Genomic DNA, 24730 nt, shown 5'->3' with positions numbered 1-24730 from the left:
TTGGGGAAGAGAATATTCCCACAAGTTATGGATGACGCCGTGGACCGGACACACCAATGTTGGAGAAAAAGGTTGCAAATCACTGCATTAGAGCATATTCTTTCTGAACTTATGTCCCTTTAAGGTTTTGGAATGGGCTTCGCAGTTCCCAGACTTGACAATTAATGAAATTCTATTGATTGTTCTCAAACATGCAGTGAGTGCAAAGAAACCTAAGAATATTTCCTAAAGTAGAAGTATTCTGTAAAGACTATTATGTAAATTTGTAAAAATATGTTGTTTGTTCACTACAAAAGGTTGTGTTAACTTCTTTTCAGTTAATAATAATAATAATAATAAAAAAAAAAAAAAAACAACCACAGCACAAAAAAAACAGAATTTATGTTTACCTGATAAATTACTTTCTCCAACGGTGTGTCCGGTCCACGGCGTCATCCTTACTTGTGGGATATTCTCTTCCCCAACAGGAAATGGCAAAGAGCCCAGCAAAGCTGGTCACATGATCCCTCCTAGGCTCCGCCTACCCCAGTCATTCGACCGACGTTAAGGAGGAATATTTGCATAGGAGAAACCATATGTTACCGTGGTGACTGTAGTTAAAGAAAATAAATTATCAGACCTGATTAAAAAAACCAGGGCGGGCCGTGGACCGGACACACCGTTGGAGAAAGTAATTTATCAGGTAAACATAAATTCTGTTTTCTCCAACATAGGTGTGTCCGGTCCACGGCGTCATCCTTACTTGTGGGAACCAATACCAAAGCTTTAGGACACGGATGAAGGGAGGGAGCAAATCAGGTCACCTAAATGGAAGGCACCACGGCTTGCAAAACCTTTCTCCCAAAAATAGCCTCAGAAGAAGCAAAAGTATCAAATCTGATCAACAGAAGCCTCGTTCTTGAAGGCCCATGTGGAAGCCACAGCCCTAGTGGAGTGCGCTGTGATTCTTTCAGGAGGCTGCCGTCCGGCAGTCTCATAAGCCAATCGGATAATGCTTTTAATCCAGAAGGAGAGAGAGGTAGAAGTTGCTTTTTTGACCTCTCCGTTTACCAGAATAAACAACAAACAAAGACGAAGTTTGTCTGAAATCCTTAGTAGCTGCTAAGTAAAATTTGAGAGCACGAACTACATCCAAGTTGTGCAACAAACGTTCCTTCTTTGAAACTGGATTAGGACACAAAGAAGGCACAACTATCTCCTGGTTAATGTTTTTGTTAGAAACAACTTTTGGAAGAAAACCAGGTTTAGTACGCAAAACCACCTTATCTGCATGGAACACCAGATAAGGAGAAGAACACTGCAGAGCAGATAATTCTGAAACTCTTCTAGCAGAAGAAATTGCAACCAAAAACAAAACTTTCCAAGATAATAACTTAATATCAACGGAATGTAAGGGTTCAAACGGAACCCCCTGAAGAACTGAAAGAACTAGGTTGAGACTCCAAGGAGGAGTCAAAATTTTGTAAACAGGCTTGATTCTAACCAGAGCCTGAACAAAGGCTAGAACATCTGGCACAGCTGCCAGCTTTTTGTGAAGTAACACAGACAAGGCAGAAATCTGTCCCATCAAGGGACTTGCAGATAATCTTTTTCCAATCCTTCTCGAAGGAAGGATAGACTCTTAGGAATCTTAACCTTGTCCCAAGGGAATCCTGCAGATTCACACCAACAGATATACCAAATTATGTGGTAATGTTTCTGGTTACAGGCTTTCAGGCCTGAACAAGAGTATTAATAACAGAATCTGAGAACCCTCGCTTTGATAAGATCAAGCGTTCAATCTCCAAGCAGTCAGCTGGAGTGGGTCGAACGGACCTAGAACAAGAAGGTCTCGTCTCAAAGGTAGCTTCCATGGTGGAGCCGATGACATATTCACCAGATCTGCATACCAAGTCCTGCGTGGCCACGCAGGAGCTATCAAAATCACCGACGCCCTCTCCTGATTGATCCTGGCTACCAGCCTGGGGATGAGAGGAAACGGCGGGAACACATAAGCTAGTTTGAAGGTCCAAGGTGCTACTAGTGCATCCACTAGAGCCGCCTTGGGATCCCTGGATCTGTACCCGTAGTAAGGAACTCTGAAGTTCTGACGAGAGGCCATCAGATCCATGTCTGGAATGCCCCACGGTTGAGTGACTTGGGCAAAGATTTCCGGATGGAGTTCCCACTCCCCCGGATGCAATGTCTGACGACTCAGAAAATCCGCTTCCCAATTTTCCACTCCTGGGATGTGGATAGCAGACAGGTGGCAGGAGTGAGACTCCGCCCATAGAATGATTTTGGTCACTTCTTCCATCGCTAGGGAACTCCTTGTTCCCCCCTGATGGTTGATGTATGAACTTGGCCCTCGCTAGCTGAGGCCAAGCTTTGAGAGCATTGAATATCGCTCTCAGTTCCAGAATATTTATCGGTAGAAGAGATTCTACCCGAGACCAAAGACCCTGAGCTTTCAGGGATCCCCAGACCGCGCCCCAGCCCATCAGACTGGCGTCGGTCGTGACAATGACCCACTCTGGTCTGCGGAAGGTCATCCCTTGTGACAGGTTGTCCAGGGACAGCCACCAACGGAATGAGTCTCTGGTCCTCTGATTTACTTGTATCTTCGGAGACAAGTCTGAATAGTCCCCATTCCACTGACTGAGCATGAACAGTTGTAATGGTCTTAGATGAATGCGCACAAAAGGAACTATGTCCATTGCCGCTACCATCAAACCTATCACTTCCATGCACTGCGCTATGGAAGGAAGAGGAACGGAATGAAGTATCCGACAAGAGTCTAGAAGTTTTGTTTTTCTGGCTTCTGTCAGAAAAATCCTCATTTCTAAGGAGTCTATTATAGTTCCCAAGAAGGGAACCCTCGTTGACGGAGATAGAGAACTCTTTTCCACGTTCACTTTCCATCCGTGAGATCTGAGAAAGGCCAGGACAATGTCCGTGTGAGCCTTTACTTGAGGAAGGGACGACGCTCGAATCAGAATGTCGTCCAAGTAAGGTACTACAGCAATGCCCCTTGGTCTTAGCACCGCCAGAAGGGACCCTAGTACCTATGAGAAAATCCTAGGAGCAGTGGCTAATCCGAAAGAAAACGCCACGAACTGGAAATGCTTGTCCAGGAATGCAAACCTTAGGAACCGATGATGTTCCTTGTGGATAGGAATATGTAGATACGCATCCTTGAAATCCACCTTGGTCATGAATTGACCTTCCTGGATGGAAGGAAGAAGTGTTCGAATGGTTTCCATCTTGAACGATGGAACCTTGAGAAACTTGTTCAAGATCTTGAGATCTAAGATTGGTCTGAACGTTCCCTCTTTTTTGGGAACTATGAACAGATTGGAGTAGAACCCCATCCCTTGTTCTCCTAATGGAACAGGATGAATCACTCCTATTTTTAGCAGGTCTTCTACCCAATGTAAGAATGCCTGTCTTCTTATGTGGTCTGAAGACAACTGAGACCTGTGGAACCTCCCCCTTGGAGGAAGCCCCTTGAACTCCAGAGAATAACCTTGGGAGACTATTTCTAGCGCCCAAGGATCCAGAACATCTCTTGCCCAAGCCTGAGCGAAGAGAGAGAGTCTGCCCCCCACCAGATCCGGTCCCGGATCGGGGGCCCGCATTTCATGCTGACCTTGGTAGCAGTGGCAGGTTTCCTGGCCTGCTTTCCTTTGTTCCAGCCTTGCATAGGTCTCCAGGCTGGATTGGCTTGAGAAGTATTACCTTCCTGCTTAGAGGACGTAGCCCTTGGGGCTGATCCGTTTCTGCGAAAGGGACGAAACTTAGGTTTATTTTTGGTCTTGAAAAGACCTATCCTGAGGAAGGGCGTGGCCCTTGCCCCCAGTGATATCAGAGATAATCTCTTTCAAGTCAGGGCCAAAGAGTGTTTTCCCCTTGAAAGGAATGTCAAGCAATTTGTTCTTGGAAGACGCATCCGCTGCCCAAGATTTTAACCAAAGCGCTCTGCGCCACAATAGCAAACCCAGAATTTTTTCGCCGCTAACCTAGCCAATTGCAAGGTGGCGTCTAGGGTGAAAGAATTAGCCAAATTAAGAGCACGAATTCTGTCCATAATCTCCTCATAAGAAGAAGAATTGCTAATAATCGCCTTTCCTAGCTCATCAAACTAGAAACACGCGGCTGCAGTGACAGGGACAATGCATGCAATTGGTTGTAGAAGGGAACCTTGCTGAACAAACATCTTTTTTAGCAGACCTTCTAATTTTTTATCCATAGGATCTTGGAAAGCACAACTATCTTCTATGGGTATAGTGGCGCGCTTGTGTAGAGTAGAAACCGCCCCCTCGACCTTGGGGACTGTCTGCCATCAGTCCTTTCTGGGGTCGACTATAGGAAAACAATTTTTTTTAAATATGGGGGGAGGTACTAAAGGAATACCGGGCCTGTCCCATTCTTTACTAACAATGTACGCCACCCGCTTGGATATAGGAAAAGCTTCGGGGGGCCCCGGGGCCTCTAAGAACTTTTCCATTTTACATAGTGGTTCTGGAATGACCAGATAATCACAATCATCCAAATTGGATAACACCTCCTTAAGCAGAGCGCGGAGATGTTCCAACTTAAATTTAAAAGTAATCACATCAGGTTCAGCTTGTTGAGAAATGTTTCCTGAATCTGAAATTTCTCCCTCAGACAAAACCTCCCTGGCCCCCTCAGACTGGTGTAGAGGCCCTTCAGAAACCATATCATCAGCGTTCTCATGCTCTACAGAATTTTCTAAAACAGAGCAGTCGCGCTTTCGCTGATAAGTGGGCATATTGGCTAAAATGTTTTTGATAGAATTATCCATTACAGCCGTTAAATGTTGCATAGTAAGGAGTATTGGCGCACTAGATGTACTAGGGGCCTCCTGTATGGGCAAGACTGGTGTAGACGAAGGAGGGGATGATGCAGTACCATGCTTACTCCCCTCACTTGAGGAATCATCTTGGGCATCATTTTTACTAAATATTTTTATGACATAAAATACATATAGTTAAATGAGAAGGAACCTTGGTTTCCCCACAGTCAGAACACAATCTATCTGGTAGTTCAGACATGTTAAACAGGCATAAACTTGATAACAAAGCACAAAAAACGTTTTAAAATAAAACCGTTACTGTCACTTTAAATTTTAAACTAAACACACTTTATTACTGCAATTGCGAAAAAGTATGAAGGAATTGTTCAAAATTCACCAAAATTTCACCACAGTGTCTTAAAGCCTTAAAAGTATTGCACACCAAATTTGGAAGCTTTAACCCTTAAAATAACGGAACCGGAGCCGTTTTTATATTTAACCCCTTTACAGTCCCTGGAATCTGCTTTGCTGAGACCCAACCAAGCCCAAAGGGGAATACGATACCAAATGATGCCTTCAGAAAGACTTTTCTATGTATCAGAGCTCCACACACATGCAGCTGCATGCCATGCTGTCCTCAAAAACAAGTGCGCCATACCGGCGCGAAAATGAGGCTCTGACTATGATTAGGGAAAGCCCCTAAAGAATAAGGTGTCTAAAACAGTGCCTGCCGATATAATCATATCAAAATACCCAGAATAAATGATTCCTCAAGGCTAAATATGTGTTAATAATGAATCGATTTAGCCCAGAAAAAGTCTACAGTCTTAATAAGCCCTTGTGAAGCCCTTATTTACTATCTTGATAAACATGGCTTACCGGATCCCATAGGGAAAATGACAGCTTCCAGCATTACATCGTCTTGTTAGAATGTGTCATACCTCAAGCAGTAAGAGACTGCACACTGTTCCCCCAACTGAAGTTAATTGCTCTCAACAGTCCTGTGTGGAACAGCCATGGATTTTAGTTACGGTGCTAAAATCATTTTCCTCATACAAACAGAAATCTTCATCTCTTTTCTGTTTCTGAGTAAATAGTACATACCAGCACTATTTTAAAATAACAAACTCTTGATTGAATAATAAAAACTACAGTTAAACACTAAAAAAACTCTAAGCCATCTCCGTGGAGATGTTGCCTGTACAACGGCAAAGAGAATGACTGGGGTAGGCGGAGCCTAGGAGGGATCATGTGACCAGCTTTGCTGGGCTCTTTGCCATTTCCTGTTGGGGAAGAGAATATCCCACAAGTAAGGATGACGCCGTGGACCGGACACACCTATGTTGGAGAAAACAGAATTTATGTTTACCTGATAAATTACTTTCTCCAATGGTGTGTCCGGTCCACGGCGTCATCCTTACTTGTGGGATATTCTCTTCCCCAACAGGAAATGGCAAAGAGCCCAGCAAAGCTGGTCACATGATCCCTCCTAGGCTCCGCCTTCCCCAGTCATTCGACCGACGTAAAGGAGGAATATTTGCATAGGAGAAATCATATGATACCGTGGTGACTGTAGTTAAAGAAAATAAATTATCAGACCTGATTAAAAAACCAGGGCGGGCCGTGGACCGGACACACCGTTGGAGAAAGTAATTTATCAGGTAAACATAAATTCTGTTTTCTCCAACATAGGTGTGTCCGGTCCACGGCGTCATCCTTACTTGTGGGAACCAATACCAAAGCTTTAGGACACGGATGAAGGGAGGGAGCAAATCAGGTCACCTAGATGGAAGGCACCACGGCTTGCAAAACCTTTCTCCCAAAAATAGCCTCAGAAGAAGCAAAAGTATCAAATTTGTAAAATTTAGTAAAAGTGTGCAGTGAAGACCAAGTCGCTGCCTTACATATCTGATCAACAGAAGCCTCGTTCTTGAAGGCCCATGTGGAAGCCACGGCCCTAGTGGAATGAGCTGTGATTCTTTCAGGAGGCTGCCGTCCGGCAGTCTCGTAAGCCAATCTGATGATGCTTTTAAGCCAAAAAGAGAGAGAGGTAGAAGTTGCTTTTTGACCTCTCCTTTTACCAGAATAAATAACAAACAAGGAAGATGCTTGTCTAAAATCCTTTGTAGCATCTAAATAGAATTTTAGAGCACGAACTACATCCAAATTGTGCAACAAACGTTCCTTCTTTGAAACTGGATTCGGACACAAAGAAGGCACGACTATCTCCTGGTTAATGTTTTTGTTAGAAACAACTTTCGGAAGAAAACCAGGTTTAGTACGCAAAACCACCTTATCTGCATGGAACACCAGATAAGGAGGAGAACACTGCAGAGCAGATAATTCTGAAACTCTTCTAGCAGAAGAAATTGCAACCAAAAACAAAACTTTCCAAGATAATAACTTAATATCAACGGAATGTAAGGGTTCAAACGGAACCCCCTGAAGAACTGAAAGAACTAAATTGAGACTCCAAGGAGGAGTCAAAGGTTTGTAAACAGGCTTGATTCTAACCAGAGCCTGAACAAAAGCTTGAACATCTGGCACAGCCGCCAGCTTTTTGTGAAGTAACACAGACAAGGCAGAAATCTGTCCCTTCAAAGAACTTGCAGATAATCCTTTCTCCAAACCTTCTTGAAGAAAGGATAGAATCTTAGGAATTTTAATCTTGTCCCAAGGGAATCCTTTAGATTCACACCAACAGATATATCTTTTCCATATTTTATGGTAGATTTTTCTAGTTACAGGCTTTCTGGCCTGAACAAGAGTATCAATGACAGAATCTGAGAACCCTCGCTTTGATAAAATCAAGCGTTCAATCTCCAAGCAGTCAGTTGGAGTGAGACCAGATTCGGATGTTCGAACGGACCTTGAACAAGAAGGTCCCGTCTCAAAGGTAGCTTCCATGGTGGAGCCGATGACATATGGTTTATTTTTAGCCTTGAAAGACCTATCCTGAGGAAGGGCGTGGCCCTTACCCCCAGTGATATCAGAAATAATCTCTTTCAAGTCAGGGCCAAACAGCGTTTTCCCCTTGAAAGGAATGTTAAGCAATTTATTCTTGGAAGACGCATCCGCTGACCAAGATTTTAGCCAAAGCGCTCTGCGCGCCACAATAGCAAACCCAGAATTTTTCGCCGCTAATCTAGCCAATTGCAAAGTGGCGTCTAAGGTGAAAGAGTTAGCCAATTTGAGAGCATGAATTCTGTCCAAAATCTCCTCATAAGAAGAATCTTTATTGAGCGCCTTTTCTAGTTCATCGAACCAGAAACACGCTGCTGTAGTGACAGGAACAATGCATGAAATTGGTTGTAGAAGGTAACCTTGCTGAACAAACATCTTTTTAAGCAAACCCTCTAATTTTTTATCCATAGGATCTTTGAAAGCACAACTATCTTCTATGGGTATAGTGGTGCGTTTGTTTAGAGTAGAAACCGCCCCCTCGACCTTGGGGACTGTCTGCCATAAGTCCTTTCTGGGGTCGACCATAGGAAACAATTTCTTGAATATAGGGGGAGGGACGAAAGGTATGCCGGGCCTTTCCCATTCTTTGTTTACAATATCCGCCACCCGCTTGGGTATAGGAAAAGCTTCGGGGGGCCCCGGGACCTCTAAGAACTTGTCCATCTTACATAATTTCTCTGGAATGACCAAATTCTCACAATCATCCAGAGTAGATAACACCTCCTTAAGCAGAGCGCGGAGATGTTCCAATTTAAATTTGAATGTAATCACATCAGGTTCAGCTTGTTGAGAAATTTTCCCTGAATCTGAAATTTCTCCCTCAGACAAAACCTCCCTGGCCCCCTCAGACTGGTGTAGGGGCACTTCAGAACCAATATCATCAGCGTCCTCATGCTCTTCCGTATTTTCTAAAACAGAGCAGTCGCGCTTTCGCTGATAAGTGGGCATTTTGGCTAAAATGTTTTTGATAGAATTATCCATTACAGCCGTTAATTGTTGCATAGTAAGGAGTATTGGCGCACTAGATGTACTAGGGGCCTCCTGTGTGGGCAAGACTGGCGTAGACGAAGGAGGGGATGATGCAGTACCATGCTTACTCCCCTCACTTGAGGAATCATCTTGGGCATCATTTTCTCTAAATTTTGTGTCACATAAATCACATCTATTTAAATGAGAAGGAACCTTGACTTCCCCACATACAGAACACAGTCTATCTGGTAGTTCAGACATGTTAAACAGGCATAAACTTGATAACAAAGTACAAAAAACGTTTTAAAATAAAACCGTTACTGTCACTTTAAATTTTAAACTGAACACACTTTATTACTGCAAATGTGAAAAAGTATGAAGGAATTGTTCAAAATTCACCAAAATTTCACCACAGTGTCTTAAAGCCTTAAAAGTATTGCACACCAAATTTGAAAGCTTTAACTCTTAAAATAACGGAACCGGAGCCGTTTTTATATTTAACCCCTATACAGTCCCTGGTATCTGCTTTGCTGAGACCCAACCAAGCCCAAAGGGGAATACGATACCAAATGACGCCTTCATAAAGCCTTTTCTATGTATCAGAGCTCCTCACACATGCATCTGCATGTCATGCTTCCCAAAAACAAGTGCGCAATAGAGGCGCGAAAATGAGGCTCTGCCTATGATTAGGGAAAGCCCCTAGAGAATAAGGTGTCCAATACAGTGCCTGCCGGTTATTTTATATAATTCCCAAGAAAAAAATAATTCCTCAAAGCTATGAAGTATTAAAAATGCTTATATATCAATCGTTTTAGCCCAGAAAATGTCTACCAGTCTTAAAAGCCCTTGTGAAGCCCTTTGTTCTTATGTAATAAAATGGCTTACCGGATCCCATAGGGAAAATGACAGCTTCCAGCATTACATCGTCTTGTTAGAAATGTGTCATACCTCAAGCAGCAAAAGTCTGCTCACTGTTTCCCCCGACTGAAGTTAATTCCTCTCAACAGTCCTGTGTGGAAACAGCCATCGATTTTAGTAACGGTTGCTAAAATCATTTTCCTCTTACAAACAGAAATCTTCATCACTTTTCTGTTTCAGAGTAAATAGTACATACCAGCACTATTTTAAAATAAACTCTTGATTGAAGAATAAAAACTACAGTTAAACACCAAAAAACTCTAAGCCATCTCCGTGGAGATGTTGCCTGTACAACGGCAAAGAGAATGACTGGGGAAGGCGGAGCCTAGGAGGGATCATGTGACCAGCTTTGCTGGGCTCTTTGCCATTTCCTGTTGGGGAAGAGAATATCCCACAAGTAAGGATGACGCCGTGGACCGGACACACCTATGTTGGAGAAAACAACAAAAAAAAACACACACCTTTAACTTGTTTCGTACAGGAATCATGAGTACGAGTTTTACTGAGGAGGATTAAATGATGCGCAAATATGAAGACGAATACTCTAAGCATTTCTTACCTCCTGGTCTTGGTTTCAGTATTAGATCTACCATTTCATTCCAGTTGTCCTGAAGGATCGCCCTTAAACAATAACAGAGCAATAAATAAAAAGCTAGCCTTGTGGGAAAATATAATGTCTCATGAAATTATACCCTTTTTTTTCGATGGTATCAATCACCAAATAAGAGTATTTCCACTATACAGATTAGGGCCACAATGACATTGGCTTGGTCTTAGATATCCCACTTGTCTGTACTTGTGAATCTTCTGTGGTAGATCACAAAATCTGTGTATATATGTAGGTTCCTTGCTAAGTAATTTCTCACTTCCAAGTTTTTAAATTGGAAAATGTTTTCTTATTAGTAAAACATATTCTCCACTTTCCAAGTGACAGCACAGAAAATATGACCAAATAGTTGGTTAATAGAAAGCCATCTCATATATCTCTATATTCATTACCATATGACTGGAATGTACACAAGGGAATAAAAGACACTGTTGTACATAAATTAAATATTCTGTGTTCAAAATAGCAGAGGCACATTACAGCCAGATTATAAACCAGGTTCCTTAGCTCATCCTTGGTCTTATTTTGGTCCAATATGAGTGAAATGATCAAGCAGAAAAGAAGCAATATACTGGATACCTGAATAGAAAGTGACCTTTTATATCTTTTAAATTGAAGTGTTCGCTTTTCTTTCATAAAGGTGGTCCATTACTCCTGGGAATATATTCTCCCTGCCACTAGGAGCAGGCAAAGATCCCCAAAATCTCTATATAACCCCTCCCACCCTCTATGGAAGTTAGTCTTCTCTTTGCCTCCGCTGGAGGAAGGTGAAGAGTAAATATGTGCAAAGGATTTCTTCGTTGAGCGGAGTCCTGAGATTGATTTGAGGCCCATTTCCCCTCAGAAAACATTTTGTCAGAGGAGTTAAGGAGTACAGGTTGTGGGTCATTTTTTTTCTTTTCCATGAGATTATTAGTCACTGATCTCCCAAGGATGTTGCAGGGACTTGTCTTTTGCCTCTTTCAACTGGGTCTACAGATTACTCCTATATTATGTCCTCTGCTGATTTTCAGTGCAGGACTGGTTTCCGTTTAGTGTCTCTAGCAGGAGCGCGTTATTGGCAAGTACTGTTTATTTTTTCAAACACTCTTCATCTTCTATTTGGGCAAATTTATATATGGCCTTGGGACAGATCCTTATGATATTACTATTTTTTATTTTTATTTTTTAAGAGCTCATTGGCAATTTGGCACTGTCTTTATAGAGGGGCGCGTTTTTTTTTTTTCTTCTTCATATTTGTTGCCCCCTCAGAAATGCAAAAACATTTTTATTTTTTGGCACCTATGTGCGTGCTTGTTTTGGTGCATTTTCCCCTTATTTATGGGCATTTGTTTTGTGTGCTACCTCCTATAGTTGGTGCGCCTTTTCTTGATGAAAGTTTCTTAGGAGCTCTTTCTTGATGATATTTATCAATTATTATTATGCAAACTTCTGATTCTGTCCTACTTTGGAAGCTAAAATATCTGAACACTTTTACTACCAAAATGGGTCTTCCCCCAGCATATTTATGTAATACTTTTTATGTATTCCGACCAATTTAATACGGCTCTTGCTTCCAAAAGTACTTTATTATGGGGATTTCATTATTTATACTTTACTCTTTACAGTTTTATCCCTACATTTTTCTTTCCCTTGCTCTCTCTTTGGGGGATATATATAATTTTATATCACAATACTTCTTATAATGGAGTATTCTGGTCCTCTCTCTCTAATCCTACTTTGAAAGAGATTGTTTAAAATGTTTATTGTATGCAGGCTTCTTTATACTAGAGCTTCATTTATTTAGAGATTTTACATTTTTATTCTTGCCTGCAGTTTAATGCTATAAATGGAGCTTTCTGATTCTGTCCTGAATCATCATTAGAAGATGGGTCCTCTTGAACACTTTCCTTCCAATGTGAATTGTGTTTTTTGCTAAGTTAAGGTATCTCCTCAAACATATTTTGTGTGGCCCACGTTTAATTAGGTTAATACATTCAAACCTAATATTGCTTCTATGGGTATTATTGCTTCTTTTGTTTGTTTCTTACAGGGGGGAGTTCAACAAGACTTTGCTCCTGAAATAATCTTCAGATTTATTTTGAAAAATGCTGGCAGCTCTGCAGCGTTCATAAAAAGGTCAGTTAAGAATTTACCTTTTAAAAACTTAAATTATGCTTACCTGATAATTTTCTTTTCTTCAGATGGAAAGAGTCCACAGCTGCATTCATTACTTTTGGGAATTCAGAACCTGGCCACCAGTAGGAGGCAAAGACACCCCAGCCAAAAGGGTTAAATACTCCTCCCACTTCCCTCATTCCCAGTCATTCTGCCGAGGAACAAGGAACAGTAGAAGAACTACAAGGGTGAAAAGGTGTCAGAAGAATAAAAAAAAAAAAAAAAGAAAGAAAGAGAGACGACCCACAGAAAAATATGGGTGGGGAGCTGTGGACTCTTTCCATCTGAAGAAAAGAAAATTATCAGGTAAGCATAATTTAAGTTTTTCTTCATAAATGGAAAGAGTCCACAGCTGCATTCATTACTTTTGGGAAAACAAATACCCAAGCTATAGAGGACTCAATGCAAAAACGGGAGGGTACAAAATAGGCGGCACATTCTGAGGGCACCAGGCCTGAAAAAAACACAACCCAACCAAACCCCACTTCATCGGAGCCAGGCAAAAAAACTAGAAGGAAAAGGCCCCCCAAGGACACTGACCCGCAGATAGTCCGAAGACTAACTAGAGAGACCGCAAGCAGACTCAATGAGCCAACACTCCTCCAGGAGAACCGTCGCCCAGCAGTCTGTCCCCAAACAACCCTTACTAGTACAGTACCAAAATCCCCAAAAGGGAGAGGACAAGGGTAAGCCAAAGGGATAACCAAAAAGGTACAGCAAAATACATAAAGGAAAAACCCCCTTCAAAGGAAGGCCAAGGCCACAGAGACTCGAATGGATCCAGAGAACAAGGGGAGACAACGCCCAACCCACAAGGAGCAACCGGGCATCATCAAGGAGAAGAAAAATCTCCCAAATATTGTGCAACAGCACCGAAAAAGACAGCTGAAGACAAAGTCCTCAAAACGTCAGAACTCTGAGACTGAGCAAACAGAAAATTACAAGTAGCAAACTCAGAAAAATAAACATCTGACTCCAGTAATACGCTGCCATCCGTAGGAAGACACAGAAAAAACACTATCCGTAAGGAAGAAGCAGCCAAACAAAATAGCAGATTGCCCAACCTCCAAGACAGAGGACACACTCCAGGCTGCCAAGCCTACTCACAGATCTCAAAGGGGAAGAACTTCAAAAATAAAATTAAAAAAATAATAAAATAAAGGTCCACTGTCACTCCGAAGACCAGAGGATGAACAGATCTCAGATCCTACACCTAGCCGAACCAGCCCAAGCAACAGCAGAAAGCAAGAGAACAGAAAGGAATACCAAGACCAGCCCCAAAAAGGGCGGAAGAATGGACACAGCCACTACAACCTAGAGACAATTGAACAGGCGTTAGACCCAAGGAGATCTAGCAAAGCCACCCAAAGTCTCAATGCGGAGCCAGCAGCTCCCCAGATGGAAAGGAACAATTCAAAGAGCAGACCAATCCCCGAACCAGATAAAACATCTTTTCTAACCTCCCGAACACAGGAGAGGCCCCTAAAAAAGAAAAGAAAAAAAAGGAACCACACTTCCGTAAGCAGGACAACGAGCCACCTGAAGAGGAGAGCATTGATAAATACCTGCCCATAAGACAGGAAATCGTAGGAAGAACCGAGAGAACACAAGGCCACATTACTGACAAACACGGAAAGAACCCCCTAAAACACCATCGTGCTAGCACACATATCAGGCGCAAGAGTGACAGCTGAGCAACCGCAACCTTCCGTTTGCTAGGCAGGAAAGCCCACCATCAGGTCACAGTTGGCAGTCCAAAAGGGAACCGTATCGTCCGGTACAAGACAAGCCCCAAGGAGCCCTGGCTCTCAGTAAATCTGGCCAAGTTGTAAAACAGAACAAGGGCTAAACCCAAGTACCTCGGAAACTGGAACCCCCCGGCCAGTCCTAGGATCTCACAGCGGGATCCATAAAGAAAAAACGCAGAGTAAAACCATTGACAACCGGAAGATCAGGATAGAAAGCCTGGGCCCCACAAATGTTTAGATTAAACAATCTTCCAGGAACATAAATCCCTCATCTGATACCAAAACACAGACCTCCCAGGGAAAAATCCAGAATAACCCGGATAACAAGAGCAAGAAGCCCTTACAAGTCCTGACCCAAAAGGTAAGAGACAACCCCTTGCAGGAGTCCAACACTCCAAAGAGTTAAGGCCTCCCAAGGCCATAAAAAGGACACTAGAGCTAACAGGCATCCAAGCAACATTAACATGATTGTGCTTGAAAAGCGCGGCTAATCCCCCTTAAGGGACACAAGGCGCTGCTCATTTTATCAACCTCGAAAGGAGGAACGGCTGAGTAGATCTCGTCAGGGATCGAACACGCTCAAGACACAAGGGGAACAGAGAGGACAAGTCACCCGAACAGAGCAACAGAAAGCCTCCACATCACCTCACATTCAAAGTCAGAGAACATTAAAACATGGGTTTGGATGACACCAGGATGGCAACACCTGAATCATATATGAGTGGAAAACCACTAGGACCTTCTATCCCAAGAAGGAGATGCCAAGCATTCCCAACACCAGGGAAGGACCCTTAACCGGAGCCCAAAAATACCTCAGTCTAAATGTCCCGAAAAAGGAACAACCAACTCCCGAAGGGAATCCAAGTCCCCCCGAAGGAGACCCAATCCAAAAGGAGAACGGACAGAGTCCAAGAAGGTCTCAATTAAGAAGAAAACCACTAAAGAAACAAGTCCCAAAAGGACAATTCCCAGGGCCTCCTAAGGCAACACCGCCCCAACTGGCAGAAAAGAGGCGCTAAACCCTCTAACATTCCCACCACGTGGGAAGGAATACTCTAGGTTCCAAGGGTATCCGAAGCAACAGAGAGGGACGCAGCAAAATTCACTGACCCAGTCAACAAAGAAACGGCTACTTAAGGACTGAAACAATCCCGAGAGCCGCACGGACCCGCAAGTCCTCTTGAGAATGCTTAGCTGAAACGTGTAAAACAAATAACAAGAAACAAATAATAGAAAGTACTCGGCACCTCTACCTGACCAGCAAGGTAGAATAGGCACCACGTGTCTGAATAAGCCACGAGACAGAAGATCTGAACCCAAGCAGGACCAGCCTGCAACCAGAGTCATAATTGCGAAGCTGGCTAAATCCGCACTCAGAGAGGGAGGAAGAAAACAAAAACAGACTAACATGGGACTAACGTGTCCCAAACAACTTCCGTAGAAGCAAACAGCAAGTATCAATCCCAGAGAAAGTTCCCGCAGGAAACATAGCAATGAAAAATAAAAATAAAATGAATCCTAACCAGATAAAATAAAATAACGGACAACCCGAGGGTTAACGCCCAAGAAAAACAGAAAGACCAGCCTAACGGAAACTGGGAAGGATCTCGATAACAAGACTTAAAGGAGATTACTTCCTCACCCCCCATGTCTAATGAGGTGTGTCATTCGAAGGGTGAGACTGATGAGTGCCATAGCCGAGAAGGAGAAGGGTCCCCAAACAGCTCAAAAATGTGTTCGAGTAGAACACGAAGGCGAGCCAGTCTGTAATGAAAGGCACAACACTCAGGAACAGTTACACCCGCATGGAACTGCACATGCCCTCCTGTGGCTGAGAGACCTGGGGCAATCGGGCACGAGCAAAATCGCAAACATCTGGACTTTGTAGACGAGCAAGCGCCAAAAGCATGTAAAAGCAAAAACGTGCCACAACCTCCGGGGGGGGGGGGGGGGGAACAAACCACCCTCTGAGGAGGAAAACATAACCTGGGTTACCCACAGGTGTAGTAGAAGTAGGGAGCAGTAGGGAACTCGCCTCCCGGAGGACCGGTCCCCCCCCCAGGGCGGATGGCTCAGCAGTACCTTGAATCCCCGAGCCTCAGGAACAAGGCGCTCTAGGACGGCCTAAAGAACATAACTGACTGACCTCAGTCAGTCAACGGGGCCAATTCGCATTTGTCACAGGACGAAGAATCTGAATCAGAAAGTTGAACAATCTCAACATCAACATCCTCCATAACTGGATAAAGGATACCAAAAAATAGACTATATATAAAACAATTTAAACGGCACCTGACACCCAAAATGGCTGGGGCACTCACCACCTCCTATGAACCAGACACCAGCGGACTAGATTCCCCATCGCCACACAGTCAGGAATGCAGAAATGGGAGACCAGAACGTAAACACACCCGGTCACAAGGTGAACCGTACAATCCAAAAAAAGTGCGCCCAACCGTAAAGTCGCGTCACTTCGAAAGGCCGTTATGTTACAAAAAGCCACGAGCCCAGTTAACACTACACATAAGCAGATTGAATCACAAACATGATTAAAAAAAACCCTGTTCAATAATCCCCCTCAGGAGATATTAACCCTTGATTCCAAGATACTAAAGGAGTCCCACTGAGACCCTGCATTTTTCATGTGAGTTTGTAGGAACAAATGAGTTACAGTACAATCATGAAGTAGTAAAATTAAACGATCTTACCGGAATCTACGCCGTGGTACAGGAACATGGCCCTTCAAGTGTGACGGATTGTAGCCTCGCCTCCGCCATGAACTTGAGAGAAGAAAGCAGGCAGTGAAGCGAAGTTCGACAACGCCGATTGCTTGTGGACTGAGAGACTGACAGAACTTCCATAAGAGACGAAAATAAACTTCTGACACTTCTCTGCCAACCTCCTGGGACGAAAGGTAAAGAATGACTGGGGGGGATGAGGGAAGTGGGAGGAGTATTTAAACCTTTGGCTGGGGTGTCTTTGCCTCCTCCTGGTGGCCAGGTTCTTATTTCCTAAAAAGTAATTAATGCAGCTGTGGACTCTTTCCATTTATGAAGAAAATTATGTTTCCTCTGAGGTTCAGGGGTTTTTCTTCTGATATTCTGAATAATGTATCTTTTTTTATTTATTATTTTTAGTAGAACAAGTCTGTTCTCTTTTTAAGTAGGTTTTTTTTACCTTAGGGGTTTAGATTTCTAGGATTGTGAAGGTTGTGTTCTCTATTTGCTTAGATTTTAATTTGTGGTTTAATCCTGTGAGGGTTTTATTCCATGTCACTTTGTTTTATAAGGCTTTCAGGGAATGGTCCAAGTTAGGTAATTCTTTTTATCCTTCTGCAAGGTTTATTTTATTTCTCTTACCTGCCTTTGCTTATTGTACTTTGGGATATTTATCCCTGAAGTTAATGGAACCATTTCACTTTGGCTAAGTGTTCTACTTTTTCCCTGGTAAATAGTACCTCTTGTAGGACCTTTTTGTTTTTAAGGTTTGAGTCCTTTTATAAAAGGCTTTTCTGTAAGCAGGTTGATTAGTTTGATCAGCTAGCCTTGCTGCTGATTTTTCTGCTGCTTTACATTTTATAGTCTTTCTGAGCAGTTTTTCTTGATGATTCTGCAAGTAAAGATTTTCTGGATGATTTTTTGGGAAATTTGTGTCATTATTTAATCTATTGTTAGAAATATGTCCGCAGGAATTTTTTTTTATTTTTTTTTAGGAATTTTATGGCTGGTCTGGTAATAAGGAGCTTTTAATCTAGACTTTTATTCATTTCCTTTCTGGGAAATAAATTGTTTGGATTCTATTTCTGTAGGTCTCAGAACACTAGTCCAGGGGTACATCTAAGCTTCTATTCATTTTAGTTGCTTTTGGACCTATAAGCTGTTTTTTCCTCTTGGCTTCTAGATAGAGCCAGATAAAACTAGTTTCTAAGTTCTTTTTTGATCAGGCCTTAAAAGGCCAGGACATTCTTTTTAATTTTTAATTTTGTTTGTGGTTATTCCAGTTTATTGTAGGAATAAGGGATACTTATTTGTATGTTACTATTCACTAGGAACATTACCAGTTTCTAAGATGTTTTCTTTTTGGACAAGCATTAGCAGTTTATTGCTTTATCATTTGGTCTTGCTACAGTTCCCTTTTTCTAGATTCTGGGTGCCCTTTTGTCTATAACAGGGTGTTGCAGTGTTTGTCTTTCTTTTTCTCCTTTTACTTCTCTTTTTCAATGCAATGAAGAAAACTCAATAAGCCAGACAAGAGGAAGAAGAGCAGAGGAAAGAAAGAAGAAAAAAAAAAAAAAAAAAAAAGGGAATCATTTTCCCCTGCCAGGGAGACCTCAGGTTCCAATCATAGCTGAAGTTAAAAGAATACCAAGCGGGAGCTCCATCAACATGTCTGCTCACTCAGGCTGGTAGCTCCGCCCCCTTTCTCCAGTAGTCTTTCTTCAACAGCATGATTGGAAGATCATTTTTCCAAATGATTCTTCAGACAAAAGGTTCTTTTCTGAGGTAACCTATGAATTATGTATCCATGAGATTTTCTCTGTCTGATCAGAGAAGGCTGAAGCTGGTTTTAGCTTGCTTAATTCTTAAGTCTCTTAATTTTTTGTTTTGTATGGGGGTCTTTGGATTTTTGATTGTTGATTTCTAATGCTTCTCTGTTTTGTCCATTTTGTTTGTGATCTTTTTCAGCTTTTTTGCTTTGCCTGTGATGAAGAGATACTTCTCAGCTATCTCAGGAATTTTTATCTGGTTTTCAGATCAGGTTTTTACCAGTCATGGTGGCTGAATCATTGGCTCTTTATGCAGAGGGTTTCTTTTACTCGTTCTTCATGGACTTTGTTTCCTTTAGAAGGGGGGCCATCTGGGGGTGAGTTTGCCAGTAAATATTCTTGTACTTTGTACTATTTTCAATTTCTATCAGACAATATTTTTGTAGTGGCTTATATCAATCATCGGCGGGGGGGGGGGGGGGGGGGGGGCAGTTGTCAGTTTTTCTTATTTGTCAGTTTTTGCATTCAGGTGATTGATTAAAAAACATTATCCTGGTGGAGAGACCAGATTAGGGATCTTTGGGGTCTCCAGAGAAACATCCGATATGCTCTCTGCTAACCTTCACAGGTACCTTGCGAGGTCAGGGGATCCTCAGGCAGTTTGTGGATGCTTTAGAAGCATTTTGATCTTTTCTACTTGTTTAGGCGTTTCTTCCTTCTGGTTTTCATTCCAGAGTAGTTTACAAGTTCAGGCAAGAGGAATTTTCTGTAATTTATCATTGCTCCTATTTGAACTCTAGAGCTTTTTTGTGTAGACCTGGTTCAGATAATCAGCAGCCTGACTTCCTTCTTTAAGGCCTATTTTTCCTTCTGGATCTCAAATCTCTAACCTGATGGGCATGGGGTTTGAGGAATTGTTTAAGCATGGTGATTTTTCAGAGTCTATAGCTGAGACTGATTCAGGCTCGGAAGCTTGTGTCTAGAATGCTTTCTTCAGTCTTTTAGACCCTTTTCTTCCTTGATGTTCTAAAATAAGGCTTCTCTTGCTATTCTTACAGAATTGTTTTGTGCAGGTTGGATTAGGTAAGGGCTTATCTATTAGTCTTTTGAAAGGGCAGCTTTCTGCTCTTTCAGCATTTTCCTTAGGAAGATAGTTTATCTTTCTGATTTTCAAAATTTTCCACCTTGAAGTCTGGGAATGGTATTGATGTATTGCATGCTCCTCCATTTAAACCCATGCATAGGCGTTATATAGCTTTCTTTTTTGGAAGTTTTTGGAGGGCTCCTCTCATTTTGGTTGTTGTTAGAGCCTTTCAGTTCTATGTTGGGGCTACGGAAAGTTTCAGACAAACTTTCATTTGCTAATTTTGCTTATTTAATTCAGGGTTGGAGAGCAAGTGCTTTCACTTGATTTTACTTGGAATATATGTTTTTATTGGCATACTTAGAGATGAAATAACCTCCACCTTAATAGTTTTTTTCTGCTCATTCTACAAGTTCCCTTTTCTTGGACTTTCTGAAATGATACTTCTGTTGACCTATTTTGGCTAGGCAGTCTCTTGGTCTGTCTGGTTTCTATCTCTTTATTTTCTTCCATTTTTGTTTCAATGGCAGCCTATGGCAGAAAGTTCTTCAGGCAGTGGTTTTAGGATTATTTTGCCCGTTTTTTTTTTATGTGTTAATTTGATTAAGGAATCTCTTTATTTGGAGGGTTGCACATTTAGTTTCCTTGGTGATGGTTTCTCTTTTATAGCACATCTTTTTTTCTCTCCTATATTTTTTGCTCTAGTTTCTACACCTCTTTTTGCTTGGGTATACATCAGACTAACTTCCATAGAGGTGGGAGGGGTTATATAGATCTCTTGGGGTTTGGGAATCTTTGCCGCCTCCTAATGGCAGGGAGAGTATACTCCCAGGAATAATGGATTGGTGACTTTACCAACATGAAAAAAAATTAACATTTATCAGATAAGCATAAATTATGTCTTTTGTCTATCCGCATTGAGGAACAAGCTCTCATTTGGTGATTGGCTCCAATGATCATGCATGCAGAAAGTACAGAATTATAAAGGACCAACATACTTTCCTACTAGGTAGGTTGGGACAGCAGTGGTTCCAAATCTCTGCATTCCATAATAATTTATAAAACCAATGTCCCTGAGAGAGTTCATGGCTTGCTCCACCTGTTCAGTTGTGCCAGTGATATTTCTGTAAATACATAAAAGTAGTATGAAGACGTGCTATTTAAACTCATATTTCCACAAAACATCAAAGTAAATAAAAATTATTTTAAAATGTAAAAACAGTAATATGAACAATGTCACAGAAAGTCATACCTTATAACAACAGTGAAATGATTGCCTTGAAGTTCACCTAATTTCAGTGGATTATTCTGGTAGCTGAAGTTTCCCAGCTTGAAGTTCATTAAACAGTTGTTAAGATGAGATAATCTTTGCGCTGTAATCCTAAATAAAATGTCACATTATTAGCTTTTAAAGAGAATACAGCAGAGGACAACGTTGAGAAAAGGAAGACGCATACCCAGGGCCAAGCAAGTACGAGTCTGCATACCCAGGGCCAAGCAAGTACGAGTCTGCATACCCAGGGCCAAGCAAGTACGAGTCTGCATACCCAGGGCCAAGCAAGTACGAGTCTGCATACCCAGGGCCAAGCAAGTACGAGTCTGCATACCCAGGGCCAAGCAAGTACGAGTCTACATACCCAGGGCCAAGCAAGTACGAGTCTACATACCCAGGGCCAAGCAAGTACGAGTCTACATACCCAGGGCCAAGCAAGTACGAGTCTACATACCCAGGGCCAAGCAAGTACGAGTCTACATACCCAGGGCCAAGCAAGTACGAGTCTACATACCCAGGGCCAAGCAAGTACGAGTCTACATACCCAGGGCCAAGCAAGTACGAGTCTACATACCCAGGGCCAAGCAAGTACGAGTCTACATACCCAGGGCCAAGCAAGTACGAGTCTACATACCCAGGGCCAAGCAAGTACGAGTCTACATACCCAGGGCCAAGCAAGTACGAGTCTACATACCCAGGGCCAAGCAAGTACGAGTCTACATACCCAGGGCCAAGCAAGTACGAGTCTACATACCCAGGGCCAAGCAAGTACGAGTCTACATACCCAGGGCCAAGCAAGTACGAGTCTACATACCCAGGGCCAAGCAAGTACGAGTCTACATACCCAGGGCCAAGCAAGTACGAGTCTACATACCCAGGGCCAAGCAAGTACGAGTCTACATACCCAGGGCCAAGCAAGTACGAGTCTACATACCCAGGGCCAAGCAAGTACGAGTCTACATACCCAGGGCCAAGCAAGTACGAGTCTACATACCCAGGGCCAAGCAAGTACGAGTCTACATACCCAGGGCCCAGCAAGTACGAGTCTACATACCCAGGGCCCAGCAAGTACGAGTCTACATACCCAGGGCCCAGCAAGTACGAGTCTACATACCCAGGGCCCAGCAAGTACGAGTCTACATACCCAGGGCCCAGCAAGTACGAGTCTACATACCCAGGGCCCAGCAAGTACGAGTCTACATACCCAGGGCCCAGCAAGTACGAGTCTACATACCCAGGGCCCAGCAAGTACGAGTCTACATACCCAGGGCCCAGCAAGTACGAGTCTACAAACCCAGGGCCCAGCAAGTACGAGTCTACATACCAAGGGCCCAGCAAGTACGAGTCTACATACCAAGGGCCCAGCAAGTACGAGTCTACATACCAAGGGCCCAGCAAGTACGAGTCTACATACTAAGGGCCCAGCAAGTACGAGTCTACATACTAAGGGCCAAGCAAGTACGAGTCTACATACTAAGGGCCAAGCAAGTACGAGTCTACATACTAAGGGCCAAGCAAGTACGAGTCTACATACTAAGGGCCAAGCAAGTACGAGTCTACATACTAAGGGCCAAGCAAGTATGAGTCTACATACTAAGGGCCAAGCAAGTATGAGTCTACATACTAAGGGCCAAGCAAGTATGAGTCTACATACTAAGGGCCAAGCAAGTATGAGTTTACATACTAAGGGCCAAGCAAGTATGAGTCTACATACACAGATCAAGCAAGTATGAGTCTGCTTGCATTTTATTAACATCTTGATCACACTTCATATTTGCAATAAAATACAGAAAGAAAAAAAAAGGGTAAAAAAAAATATGCAAAAAAACAAAATTTATGCTTACCTGATAAATTTCTCTCCTTTGCGATGTACCGAGTCCACGGTTTCATCCTTACTTGTGGGATATTATCCTTCCTAACATGAAGTGGCAAAGAGAGCACCACAGCAGAGCTGTCTATATAGCTCCCCCCTTAACTCCACCCCCCAATCTTTCGACCGAAGGCCAAGGAAGAAAAAGGAGAAACTATAAGGTACAGAGGTGACTGAAGTTTTTAATAAAAAATACCATCTGTCTTGAATAGACAGGGAGGGCCGTGGACTCGGTACATTGGAAAAGAAAGAAATTTATCAGGTAAGCATAAATTCTGTTTTCTTTTGCAAGATGTACCGAGTCCACGGTTTCATCCTTACTTGTGGGATACCAATACCAAAGCTTTAGGACACGGATGAAGGGAGGGACAAGACAGGCACCACTGCTTGCAAAACCTCTCTCCCAAAAAAAGCCTCCGAAGAAGCAAAAGTATCAAATTTGTAAAATTTTGAAAAGGTATGGAGCGAAGACCAAGTCGCAGCCTTACAAATCTGTTCAACAGAAGCATCATTTTTAAAAGCCCATGTGGAAGCTACCACTCTAGTAGAATTAGCTGTAATCCTTTCAGGAGGCTGCTGTCCAGCAGTCTCATAAGCCAAACGGATGATGCTTTTCAGCCAAAAGGAAAGAGGTAGCCATAGCCTTTTGACCCCTACGCTTTCCAGAATAAACAAACAAAGAAGATGTTTGACGAAAATCTTTGGTTGCCTGCAAATAAAACTTCAAAGCACGAACTACATCCAAGTTGTGAAACGGACGGTCCTTCTTAGAAGAAGGATTAGGACACAGAGAAGGAACAACAATTTTCTGATTGATATTCCTGTTAGTAACAACCTTAGGTAGGAACCCAGGTTTGGTACGCAAAACCACCTTATCAGCATGGAAAACAAGATAAGGCGAGTCAAATTGTAATGCAGATAGTTCAGAAACTCTTCGAGCTGAAGAGATAGCAACTAGAAACAGAACTTTCCAAGATAGAAGCTTAATATCTATGGAATGCATGGGTTCAAACGGAACCCCCTGAAGAACTTTAAGAACTAAATTGAGACTCCATGGCGGAGCAACAGGTTTAAACACAGGCTTAATTCTAGCTAAAGCCTGACAAAAAGCCTGAACGTCTGGGACATCTGCTAGACGCTTGTGCAACAGAATAGACAGAGCATATATCTGTCCTTTTAGGGAACTAGCTGACAATCCTTTCTCCAATCCCTCTTGGAGAAAAGACAAAATCCTAGGAATCCTGATTTTACTCCATGAGTAGCCTTTGGATTCGCACCAAAAAAAATATTTACGCCATATCTTATGATAGATTTTCCTGGTGACAGGCTTTCGAGCCTGAATCAAGGTATCTATGACCGACTCAGAGAAACCCCGCTTTGATAGAATCAAGCGTTCAATCTCCAAGCAGTGAGTTGCAGAGAAATTAGATTTGGATGCTTGAATGGACCTTGAAACAAAAGGTCCTGTCTCAGTGGCAGAGTCCAAGGTGGCAGAGATGACATGTCCACCAGGTCTGCATACCAAGTCCTGCGTGGCCACGCAGGTGCTATCAAAATCACCGAAGCTCTCTCCTGTTTGATTCTGGCAAACAGACGCAGAAGGAGAGGAAAAGGTGGAAATACATAAGCCAGGTTGAACGACCAGGGTACTGCTAGAGCATCTATCAGTACTGCCTGAGGATCCCTTGACCTGAATCCGTAACGAGGAAGTTTGGCGTTCTGACGAGACGCCATCAGATCCAATTCTGGTGTGCCCCATAGCTGAACCAGTTGAGCAAACACCTCCGGATGGAGTTCCCACTCCCCCGGATGAAAAATCTAACGACTTACGAAATCTGCCTCCCAGTTCTCTACCCCTG

At 42.7% G+C, this 24730-nt stretch overlaps 1 protein-coding gene across 1 annotated transcript in view; it reads right to left on the bottom strand.

The window, feature by feature from the left end:
- PUS7 (pseudouridine synthase 7) overlaps positions 1 to 24730 on the bottom strand; it is a 279628-nt gene that overhangs the window by 111638 nt on the left and 143260 nt on the right. Inside the window, exons 8-10 of the mRNA XM_053716557.1 lie at positions 20981 to 21109; positions 20727 to 20852; positions 10206 to 10267 (exon numbers count right to left, since the gene is read on the bottom strand). Of these exons, the coding sequence (XP_053572532.1) occupies positions 10206 to 10267; positions 20727 to 20852; positions 20981 to 21109 (317 nt within the window). The remainder of the gene's footprint in view (positions 1 to 10205; positions 10268 to 20726; positions 20853 to 20980; positions 21110 to 24730) is intronic.

The sequence above is a fragment of the Bombina bombina genome, chromosome 6, assembly GCF_027579735.1.
Source record: "Bombina bombina isolate aBomBom1 chromosome 6, aBomBom1.pri, whole genome shotgun sequence".
Lineage (NCBI taxonomy): Eukaryota > Metazoa > Chordata > Amphibia > Anura > Bombinatoridae > Bombina > Bombina bombina.
The sequence above is the reverse complement of the archived record's forward strand: the minus strand, read 5'-3'. Positions and strand labels throughout refer to the sequence as shown.